This window comes from Oenanthe melanoleuca, chromosome 2, assembly GCF_029582105.1.
Source record: "Oenanthe melanoleuca isolate GR-GAL-2019-014 chromosome 2, OMel1.0, whole genome shotgun sequence".
Classification (NCBI taxonomy): Eukaryota; Metazoa; Chordata; class Aves; order Passeriformes; family Muscicapidae; genus Oenanthe; species Oenanthe melanoleuca.
Genome location: NC_079335.1, coordinates 118,542,828 through 118,555,365, shown reverse-complemented (window position 1 = coordinate 118,555,365; position 12,538 = coordinate 118,542,828). Strand labels below are relative to the sequence as shown.

The following is a 12,538-nucleotide window of genomic DNA, read 5'->3' as shown; positions in this document are numbered from 1 at the left end:
AACGTTGCCTCAGTTTATTTTCCCGTAATTTTTATCAGGTTTGTGTTATATTTATGCAGCATTGCTAAGCAGTGGTGGATATGCCTGTGTTAGAAGGATGTGCCTGTTCCATACATTAGGAATACATTTACCCTTGTGTTTTCCTTTCATTGCAGATTGTTTCCCTGGACGAAACTACTTTAGAGTCTTTTCCATAATCTTCATAGTTACCTTTCTGATCGGGTTGCTTGTTGTCCTTATCATCAGGCAGATAATTCTGCAGGGGAGTAGCAATAAAATTAAATCTTCATCTGATTACAGAGTATCTACAACAAAGAAGGTAATTGATTTCAGAGCCATCATCTTCAGTAATCTTTTTCTTGCATATAAAAGTTAGCTAATTGCTGATAAAAATTGTATCTTCTCCTTCAAGGATAAGATGTTTTTGCCTACAGTTTGTACAAGAACAGTAACATACAGACGTGACAAACCAGAGGAAATAAATATCGACATCAGCAAGTTGCGATTAAACGAAACTTTCAAGTGTGAATTGTGAAGACTGCAAATGTCTATTTCCATCATGCTCGACTTCTAAAAAAATTACCTTTTGTACTCTGTGGGAGTCTTGACTGTTGCCATATGGTTTTGTGTTGTGCATTTTGTTGAATACTGTAACAAAGTGACATGTAAACATGTTCACATTACGTGATTATGTTTGAAACTATAGCTGCTGTATTTTTTTAAATTTTTTTTGAAAGAGAAATGTGCATTACTACTGTTCAGAAACATTAGTGTTGATGTAGCACTTTAGCATATTCTAATTTATTTAGTTATGGTCTAGAATGTAGATACAAACCGGTCTGACAAAGCACTGATCTCACTCTACATGTAGCTAGTACTGATGTGCTCTGTGGGAATGGACAAAGCTGTGACTGAAGTATTAACATTGCTGTATATTATAGCAATAGATGAAATTATTAAAATGCTCTTAAATAGAGTAAATGGTACTTTTACAGATCTCTCAGTTGACAGAATCCACTGATTTGTCTGCTTATGCCTGTTATCTTTTCCTTATAAAAATGATGGGATTAAATGAGTGTTTAGTTCCTGGTATGGGTGTAGTGTGTGTATACACACATATCTGCTTGCACACACACAGGTAAATTTTATACATATATATATATAGGGTTTTTTGTAAGGATGATGTCACTTAAGGATAATTTATATCTGATAAAGAATATTTTTAGCTTTTTTACTCGTTTAAATATAACCCCCCCAATTTTATACAAAATTTAAGGTGTTTGGAAACTGAGTGGCTACAGGAAAAGAGAGTTCCTCTATCCAACAGCATAGTCTACATGATGATCACTGCCAGCAGACTACATCTTTAGAGTCAGCAGCATCAATTCCATTGCAAATAAATAAATTACACCAGAGCTGTGTTTGGTTTTCTAGCTACATGTCAGTGTTTTGCCAAATAAGGACTTGGATCTTTTTGTAGGATGTCAGACATAAGTCTGATTTTACATGTGCTCTTTTCCTCTATGTAAATTAGTTGATAAAATTAGGTTTTCTAAGTTTTTTTGTAACCACTACAATTTTTTGTCACTGTGCATTGAGAAATCTGTCCAGTGTGTGATGGAAGAAAGAACCTGCAATTTAGAAGCAAGTGAGTAAAATTGGAGTCTTTTTCTCAAGAGAACACATTAATTGACTTTATAAATATGGATCAGATTCTGCCTTCAGAAATGTGCAGAATTCTTCCAAACATGGTGGGACCAATATAAGCTTATTTGAAAGCAGAATGTGAACTACAAATTCAAGCAGAAGCATCTTATTTTTTTATCCCTGAAACCAGCTAGAGTGGTAGAAGACATGTTATTGTTATATGTTCGTTGGGAGTGTCAGTCTGATTTACTAACTCCATGCTGCTGAAACCGTATGAAAATCTGATCAAACTCTAATGCACTAAAACCTTGATGACAAAAACAAAAATCATCTCAGAGCCCAGTGTCTCATTTTAACAACATTTATTACTAATACTAAATATTGTCACTATTTGTCATAGATAAGAGTTTCAGAAACAAAGCAGGACTTATGTGCAGTCTTTAGAAATGACCAGTATTTCCTATTCTGTATTTCTTCTGTAAATTCCCACTGAAACCTGGGACTGTGAGGGTTGAAAGGAAGGCAGGATGTAGAAAAATGATGAGTGTTTTATGAGTGCTAAGTTTTTTGAGTAATGGATCAAGTGGGAATGAGAAAAATAATATACAGACAATGGGCCTTTCATTAATCGTAAAAGCTTAGGGATTGTTTTAAAAAAATAAAATGTAAATTGAACTGTTAAATATTTTTAAAGCAGTCTCCAAAGTAGGTCCTGAGCTTTCTACCACACAGGTAAAATTGTCTCATTTAACAAAAGGAGAGTACTGACCCTGACTTTAATGATAGCATAATTGTAGAACCTTAGTTATAAATTCATTCTGTAGTCTATCAAGTACACCTTAAACTCTCATTTTCTTTTAAAGTCTATAGAACTGTTTTCCTCCTATAAATAAAAGATTCCAAAGAATTTGTTTTGGTGGGATAAAGATAAAAAATTGATAAAGGTTGACCTGCTGTTACCCTTGTCACAAGTCATGGCTATTTGTGAGTGGGAAACAATCTCTGGTTGTCTATTTAACTAAAAAAAAAAGCTTAGTAGAGTATATATAAGTATATAAAAAAGAGGTTAATTATGTTCTTTAAACAGTGTGATAAACCCTTTAAAAAAAAAGATTCCTCAGAATGTATTTTCACCCCATAATGGCCTGTACTAAAGCATGTACTAAAGCATTTATTGAACTGATAACTATATTTTTTTCATTAGAAATTACTTTTCACTGTTAGAGGGAGTTCAGTTTTGTGGGTATGGGATAATGGAACTGGATTCTTGGTGGAAGAAAGACTTGAGCTGTAATACCCATCTTCCAGACACATCACATCACGCTGCTACTGCTTTTCTTCTGTAGCACTTGGCATTGGAGTGCTGCCTGTGAAGGGGCACGGCCAGTATTTCCTTATCAGACACCTGCCTGAATGTTTAAAATGCTCTGGTCAAATAGAGCAGGCTTACAGGACAAATTGCACTGTAAGCTGCTTGCTGTCCTGAGATTAAAAAATACATATAATTTTTTTTTAATTTAAAATTAAAAAAAAAAAAAAAGAAAAAAGGAAAAAAAAAAAAAAAAAGCTTTTTTGCATCTCCCTCATGGCTTTGCTGTATTGTGGAAGAGGCTAGTGAAAGAGAATAAGCTGCTGTTAATGTGACAGGTCAAGGCTTTTAGAAGGCCCGTGGGGAGCTTATACAGAGCAGGATTCTTGGGAAGAGGCTTTGTTTCTAGGGATGGAATCTATCCATGAGAAACTCTGGCTTTGCTTGGTACTTGTTTCCCTCTGCCTTTGACCATGTTTTTCAGAAGAGCTGCTGCAGGAGATGAATAGCTCAACAAAAGCCTCACTATTTAGGGAGCTGTGTTCCCTCAGCACATGACCTTAAATGAGAAAGCAGCCTTTAATTCACAAGGAATTTCTTCAGTGATTGCAGAAGGACTGTGCTTCCTATAGTGCTTAATATGGGAGATATTAAAGACAAATTAGTTCATATTAGTTTTCAATGTATTGTGCATCAAAGATGCTCATAAAAATAGAGGAAAAAATAACTAACCTCAGAATAGAATGTTCCAAAGTTCTCAAATAACACTTCTTACACTAGGCTTTTTTAAAAAATATATATAAAAAGAAGCTAGATCATTCTACTTATGCTTATATCCAAAAATATACGAGCAGATACTGCTGCAGCTCATCATTGTTTGGGGAATTGTTTTTAGGTTTGGTCCCACAATTGGAGCCTCTGCATGACTTTTCACAGCATATTTGTTACTGTTAAAATCCATATGTATAGTTTTCAAATTCTAGTCCCATTTTTTAACCTTTGACTTGTTATTTGCCTGACAGTTCAGAAATTGCATGTTTAGGTAATTTAAAAGTATGTATTTTGCTTCAGATTTTTTTTGAGTACTATAAAATGAAGAAATGCTATGAAATAGTTATTTTCAAGCATCATGACTACACTAATAAGATTGCTGCAGAAGTGTGTGGGAAAATAGCTGTTTCACCCCGAAAATGTGCACATGGTATGCAAGGAATTTTCATTGTGCCCAGCTGAAATTCCCTTACATTTGCAAGGACGTTGAAAATGAACCTTAAAAAGGAAGGATGTTCGTATGGGCATAGTTTACATTTTAGCTATTATTTACAACTGGATTTATTTTTTCCTCTCTATGATGTCATGAAAACCTGCTATGTAAAGCATTCTTCAGACTGCAATGGAAAAATATTATTTTCCCAGTCTGATCATATATAATATTTATTTCCTGCTTAGTGTGAATGTTTTGCAAATCATGGGAGTAAACATTTGAAACAGCTTCAAGCAACCCTCCATCCTAAACAGACATAGGGTCTGGTGATGCCCAGGGCAGAGGGATGCAAGGGCACAGCTGCATGTGTGGACACTTCAAGAGGGACAGTGCTGGGGCTCCCCACAGCATCCCTGCAGAAATGGTGCTCTGAGATCTTGCTTTGCCTTTTACCAGGGCAGGAAAGCTCTTCAGAGTAGGTTGGCTTGGCAGCAGTGGTGTCCTAGGTTTGCATTGCAGCACTTGGCCCCACACTGGGACTGCTTTGTGTGCAGTCTCACCCCTATTGCTGCGGGCTTTTCACATCTTTACTCATCAAAAATGCCTGCACACAACCCAGCAAGGGGCAGCCTGTAAACCTGCATGCTGCAGACCTCCATTTCAGCTCCTGGGGAGCGTTTGGGCACCTGCCCATTGACTTCCACCAGCCCCTGGCTCTCCAGCAGCCAGCCTTAAGGAGTGCAAGCATTGTCTGTAAAGGGCACTTCTCACAGGGGCATTTGTGCTGAGTCAGTGCTGGGTGGCTCCTGCTCTGCCCTGACTGCCAGTGACACATGGTGACAATGTCCTGGCTGCCATTTTGCAACAGAGGGGAAAGCAGAAATGAAGCAATACTTAAGAAAAACACTAATTTTTAATTCTGATACAGAGGCTGATCTGATGCACAGGTATCTGTTGGCTCTTAGAGAGAATTGAAATTCATGGAGAGGGGGGAAAAAGGTTAAAGTTAACTAGAGGGAAAGCATCTTTATAGCAAGCCAAATCAGGGGGGTTTCACTGAGAGCAAGCCAGCTCAGAATGGTTGGCCTGTCTAGGGAGGGAGCCGGGGGGGGGAAAGAAAAAACCTAAAATTTCTATATTGTTAAGCTTTAGAAATGCTGTTCTGAATTGCATGTTCTCTTTGTTTCCTTTTCTGAACATGCTTAAAAAAAAAGGTACCTATAAAAAAAAATTTAAATATCTGGCATTTGTTAAAATAATGACTTCTGTACAAATTCTAACATTTCATCCTGATACCTATATTGCATTTGGGCTGTTTCAGCTATATATTTTGAAGGGAGATGTTGAAAAAATGAAAGAGTCTTTTGCAGAGGCATTAGTGTTGGATGAATTCACTATGCTGAATCTTCACTCTTACCTACTACTGCTTTAAAAATAATGCTACTTTAAAGTGTCTTACTTAGCAATTGTGTGACAGCTATTAATAATACTACCGTTTAAAACTTTCTATTTAACATATACTACCTTTTGTAAAAAAGAAATATAGAGAAATAAATAATGTGTCTCTAGATTTTATGCATAGAGAATGTTAGTAAGGGGAGAGGTTTTAAATTTGATAACTTCTTACTGCTCATTTTTCATTTTAAATGATACTTTTTAAATCACTACTTTTGTTCTTCTGGAAATAAAATGAATATTTTATTATTTAAAATAGTATACTTTTATAGCTATTTTAATTTCAGTTGACTACTAACTTCTATTGTGATATTTATTAATGAGTTACACTGTAGCATATTGAGATGTTTATTTTTCTATCAGAGCTGTAACAACTATGACATAGCATTATTTTAATGCAACATCATTGTACTTGCTCTCTAAAAAATAAAATCAATATTTAATCCATATGGATTTTTCATATTTTTAATATTAAATATGTCTATGACAAGGAAGAGGTGTTCACCTCAGTAAAACACATTTATTGAGGTGCACCAATATCTGCAAAGGGAAGAATATGATTGTGGTTATTTTAAAATTGTACAGTACTGTGTCTAGAGAGATAAAATATAAAGAATACCTTGTTTATCAGATGTAGGCAAATGGGTAGATGTACATTTGGGATGAACTTTGAGAAGATGGGAAGGAGCAAAACCCCATTTATGAGTTTGGAGGTGCAGCTGGTTTACCTTGCCCAACCCATCTGAAACCTGAATGCACCAGGAGGTGCTAGTACTTTGTAAAAGACAAGATACTTCTGTAAATACAGTCTCTAGATGGATAAGGGGTTGTGATAGCCTCTCTTCCCCCTTGCTCTGTTGGGTGGTAGAGGAGCTGGATTTCTGGGAATGGGTGAAGCTCTGCAGATGCCTCATCTGTGCCACTCCCTGCACATTTGGGTCACTTCACTGAGAACATGTCACTGGTGGGGAGGGTGACACACTCTGTCCTCGTGCAGGACCAGTCATAGCATTTGCTTTGCACAATGGCACGAAATGGCTCTTAAAAAGGACTTTAGATATGCCCTATAAAGGACATTTAAAATTTTCTGTGATGCCTCAGTAAGAGATATGTGGCACTAAGATACCTGCCAGACATCACTGATAAAACTACCTGTCCGTGCTGCTAAGGTGATCCAGTTTTTGCTTTAGGAGTGAGAGCTGGAATCGAGTGACAACTGATGTGTTCTTAATCATCATGTTGCTTAGTGTCCAGGACTTAACAATAAAAGAGAAACACTAAGAAGAGGTCAAAACTGGATGAAGAAAAACAAGTAAATATCACAGGGAAAACCTGTAAATATTTTTTGCTTTTTTTATCAAAGCAAGGAACATCATCTTAACATATGTGTGGTGAGACTATGTCTGAATAATTTCCTTTCACAGATGCTGTAATCAACCTCCACTGACACCAGAGCAAGCAGAAGCAACATGTCCTACAAACAGAAATACACATTTTTCTTGAAACCTCTTTATTGAAAAAACATTAATGTTATCATTACTAGGGTAAACATAAGCCTAGATATGAGTTTCAGACATAGAATTCAAGCACATAACTCGAGCCAGAGTAAGGGCTCCACTTTGCCATTTGGCAGTACTCATGAAACTGAGGTTTTCTTAACACTCAAGTCTCCCATAGCCAGTGATCCTGGCACCAAGCAGGGTTGCACATCCTGTATGTTGTGAAACAATGGTAAGTGCTCTGTGTAAAATCTTTCTTTCTCTCTTCATTCCTATGTTCTGTAATCCAGTAACTAATTCATGCCTATATATCTTTAAATATCCTGGTAATGACAGGGATTTTGATGCTGGCATTGTGCTTAGCCAATTTTTACCCATATATACACAGTTGTCAGCAAGGGTAAATAGGACCAAAACGTGTCTCTAAAGGTAATGCAACTGCTATTTTGTTGCAGATGCCATTGCCAAGGAAAAGGCTTGCTGCCCAGACTCTCCAAAGGGAAAATAGACCTAAATTACAGCCTCTAAAGCCAGAGGGGGAAAGAGAAATTTCAGCCACTTTTTTGACACCAGTCATGTAGGTGTATGCTATTACAGAATTTCTCTGCCTGCATGATTCCTTTTGTAATGGCTGCAGAACTTGATCCAATATTCAGAGAGAATGGCATTAGGGAGAGTTGGTTTGAGTATCTGGATATGCCTGATGACAACCAAAAGATTTTCATCTGCTACTCTGTGTTTAAAACCAATCACTTTCATGTATTGTATAAACTTAATAAAAACTATTTTTACAGAAACTCAAATCATCTGAAGCTGTGTTTAGAACACAGGTGATGTCAGTTCTTCTGGCTGCTCAACTTCTGCTTGGGAGTTTAGGAGTTGTCCAAGTTGGGCTGGACTGCACAGAATTCATATAAAGTAGATGTAGGCTGCCAGTCTGATTTATTAGTACCCAAGGGACCCCAACATTATCATCTGGTTCCTCATTTCAGGGAAACTGTAGTGGGTGGCAGAAAGTAGAATTCTCCTTATTTTTTGCAAACCATTCTTTCTCCTCAGCACAGAGCATAGCATGGTCTCTGATTATTTTCTTGGCCTTGAACTGCATTATTCATGAAGGACAGTTACTGTTTAATAAAGATGATGTGTATGCAAGCAGATAAAACTAAATTATTAACCACAAAAGCATAATAATGCCAAGTTATGTCACATATGCTTATTGAAATCAGTACATGTGATATATTTCTTCAGCTCTGCAGCTTGCCAAGTCCCCCTTTTGGGGCTCTAAGCCTCATCCTAAGCCTCTTGTTTATGCCTGAGCAATCTGGAGAGCCCAGGACCTGTTTCTGAGTGGTGTTCCTCTGCTTTCAAAACTGCTCACAGGAGAAGCCTTTCTCACAGACTCCCTTCCAAGATTTTGGGCATTCTGAAAGCATCACTGAGGCTGTAAGAGGTGTGACCTGCTGAGGAGACTGGGGACATGACAGTGAATGGGTTTTCCCCAAAATTTTTAGACACACTTTTGCTTTACTCTGCTCCAGACAAAGTAGGAATTTCAAAGATTTATATAACTTAATCACTGTTCTCTAGATTGTCCTTGTCTTCAGGAGTGTTTATGGTTGGCTTCTTTCCTTGAGAAGCTGCACCCAGGATCCTGTGGAGAAAACAAAGAGAGACACAACAGCTAAAATAAACACTTCCTGTCTCTCTCAGCTTCTTTCCTCCTCTTCTTGTTCATCACTTTATATCTAAATTGAGCTCTATCCGTGTCTTCTTTGAAAACTGCAGACACAGGATCAGAGGGCTTCATCAGGAAACAGCTGATGAGGAAATGTTTTATACTTTTGGGCAGAAAAGAGCAAGTTAAAGTCTGTAGTGCAAAGAGCATCTCTGAATTTGGTCAGGTGCAGTCCCATTCCCCTGCTCCTTTCCAGAGTTAAGAAGTCAGGGCTGTTTCTTGGTATAGTAGCCAGCCCTCAGATAGCCACAGGAATTCTCCTGCTGTAAGCTTTAAATCACAGCTTCTGCAAGGTGTATGACACATACAAACCTCAGAGACATATTTCTCCTCCAATTTCCCCATCCCGATGACAATTGGTTTTCATTTGTAAATATTTTTTTCTGTTTAATTTTGTGTGTGTGTATGTATGTGTGTCTGCATATTCCATCCAAATTTACTTCTCAGCATCAAGAAGTCCATCTCTGATTGTTAGGCAGCCTGTCATAGTCTCACAAACCTTTTTTTGTATATGCTTATAGTGGGACTCCTCCCCTAATTTCTTATGCATAGGAGTATCTTCCTTTTAAAATTCCTGCCTCTGTTAATAGTTAGGCTGCTGTCATGTTGAAACTGTGACTTGAAATGTTCTCTATTGTCCTTATTAATTCTTTGTGCTTTTTATCCTTTTTGGCTGCTGCCTAGCACATTAAACCTAAAACACAGAAGTCAGAAACAGCACCTTACCCAGGGATTTTTGTTCACAAATAGGTCCTAATCACAATGTCAAAAATAATAAATGAATGTTTTCTTAGCCAGTTTTTATCTCATGTCTTTGAAAGCAGAAGTTTTTTTTTCCTCATGCCTTTGATTTTCTTAAAAAGAAAGAATCATTTGGCCCAAAGAAAAAAAAAAGATAATGTGTCAGATCATTTTGCAAATCAAAAAAGTGTCATTCTGAGAGGAAGATTTATCATTGTGTGACAGACTGAAAGTGTTTCATGCTGTCTAAAATGAAAACCAAGTAGATTAGTTTCCAAACCCAATACCAAACAAACTCTGATTTCAACAATTTTTTCCAAGGTTCACTTCTCTGAAATTGCTGGGCCCTTGTGGTTCAGCTGAAGACTGTGTTAGAAGTGAACATACTGAGCATCTTTAAATATCAAATCCATAAGATCTCTTTTGATATCAGATATGTAGCAACCCAGGAATGTTAATGTAATACATTATATTCCTTCTTTTAAAAAAAACACAACCTTCTACTGAACTTGTTTGGTAATCCAAAACATAAGAAGTTTCATTTATTTTCTTAGCTGATGTTCTATCTTGGGTCACAAAGAATTTCTGCTAAAAAATAATGTGAAGTATTCTTACATTTTATATTTCTCCCTTTTATAACACCAAAAAAAAATGCAATGCATAATTTACTGTAATTTCCTGTACTAACCAAGAACTTTGCTTGTTTGATTAGCTGGCTTTTTGTCAAGTGTGTTATTGTACTCAGTTACTTTTACTCCCTTTTTATTTTTTTTTTTTTTAATGCAAGGAAGGAAAATTTAATAAATGTCTGTCAGCATCACTTGAAATGTCCCAAAGAAAAGTGTATTACCTAGTCTACTTGCTATTATTTAAGTGATTTCATGCATTTGGTGCCCTAATTCCTATGGAATTCAAGTGTTTTTACCTTGCCAAATTTTACTCCCTTACTTGGTCAGTGCTTGGTTCCTGCTTCTTGCTTAGGTCAATGGAAGTGCTTGCCAGCAAAGTCTGCAATTGCCCTTTGAACTAATGAAATAACAGAATTTATATTCTTCAACAAGCTTGGGCAAAAAGGACAGTATTTTAAGTATTTATATGATTACAACACCTGGACTATTGAAGTTTTATTGCATATAAAATGTGTAGTCAATTTATACACAGCTGCCCTGAAGTCAGCAGTAAAACATAGCTGAATTTTCACTAATTCTAAGGGTTATGATGTGAGGTACTCTCTTGAAGAACTTTTTTTTATTCAAGTATTTTTGAGATCCCCCTTGGAATGATATTTTCAGAGACTTTATTTCCCCCTGGGGCCTCCCTAGAGGTCATTAAAATAGGATTTAATTTACAGTATTCACAAGGAAGAAGAATGATGCTGTGCCCTCCTTGCCTTAGTGATATGGAAGTGACAAGTGCCCTCACAGCACCAGAACCATGTTCCAACAAGAGTCCTTTTTATATCAGTATCCCATGAGAGCAGCCAGGTTTTTTTCAAACCTGGAGTCCATCTAGCATGGTGTATCTGTCTCCAGCAGTGGAGACAAGATGGCATGGGAAGCATAAGCACACTCCAACTGAATATTACTTCCATGAGGTCCCCAGTAGCCTCAAGTCATTTTTCAGCCTGGAGAATTTCCTATATCTAATTATTTTGGTAAATCAGTAACCCTTACTTTCAAGTATATGCCATTGAGCTTGCTTCAAAAAAAAAAAATTAAAAAGAAAAAAGTCAGCCACCAAGTCTGGAACTGCTACATGAAGAAGAGCTTCCTCTGGTTTTGAATGCAGCACTAGGAATGCAGCAGCTATGGGCAACCAAGGAAGAGTGGACACTGAACCCCAGGCACTCTTTTCTGAAAAACTTGTCACATGTCCCCTTTCCCAGACTGTGAAGTCCAAGCATACAGAATCCTTTATATCAAAGCCTATCCTTATCCTTGATCATATTTGCAGCACTTTTCAGATCCTCTCATATCACTGACATTCTCCTTTCCTTCTTTAAGGATGAGTTCAAAATTCAGAATGTACACAAGTCCCCTGTTTACTAGGGACATACTGATGTTTCTTCCTTTTCATTTTATTGAATTTGCTTCCTAACATTTTTATTTCTTCATTTGATACAGAATTTCCATGTCTTTCTCCTTAACAGAGGTCTTATACTGAATTTTAGCATACTTTCCTGCTTAGCTCTGAAACCATTGAACGAAGATGATTCCTCACAGCTCTCTTGTACACAAGTCCTAGAAGTTCAGTTCCCTTTCAGCTCAAGAAGAATCTCTGTCTCTCTCCCTCTCTCTCTCTTTTTCTCTCTCCTTTACAGTTTCTGCTTTTTCTGCACATAATATCACTCCTGGTGAAGCAGAAATCTCTGCCAGATACCCCTCTTCAGTATTACAGCTCTGCTTTTCTACTTCTCTCTTCAGTTCTTCACAGGGTATACTAAAGGCTTCACAGAAAGTTCCCAGCAAAGTCCTGGTCTCAAACTTTTTTTTCCAGCATGAAAATCTTTTCCTCCAGACTTTCCTACCTTGTCACTTCTATATGTAATTGATGGTTACCTAAATACTACCCACTGCAACCCACTGCCAGTGAGGTTAACCAGCTTTGCACTTAGTAGGTAAATTGTATGTTTGTCTATATGTCTGAACCTTGTGCTGTATCAGAGCATTTTGCTCCTCCTCTCTTCCTGCTGAACATCCTAATTCCAGAAGGGCATTTGCATTAAGAGAGGGCTCATACAATCCAGTTAAGAGAAACTTACTACTGGAGTCATGTTTCCTTTCACTTACCAGTGTGGTATTCCTGGTTATCTCGTCTGCCAGCCTAGGTCTCAGCAGAATTAACAGCTTTTTTAAACACAAAATATTCAGCAACTGCAATGTGTCCTAAATGAATGTCTCCATCAGCCCACTTCCCTCTGGGCCAGCTGTCTGCCTCTGATATCC

The 12,538-nt window shown here is 37.3% G+C and overlaps 1 protein-coding gene across 1 annotated transcript in view; it reads left to right on the top strand.

Moving 5' to 3' along the window:
- The window catches only part of ITGB8 (integrin subunit beta 8), a 46,552-nt gene extending 40,497 nt beyond the window's left edge, over nt 1-6,055 (top strand). Inside the window, exons 13-14 of the mRNA XM_056485063.1 lie at nt 156-319; nt 413-6,055. Of these exons, the coding sequence (XP_056341038.1) occupies nt 156-319; nt 413-535 (287 nt within the window). The 3' untranslated portion in view covers nt 536-6,055. The remainder of the gene's footprint in view (nt 1-155; nt 320-412) is intronic.
- Nucleotides 6,056-12,538: the final 6,483 nt, after the last annotated feature.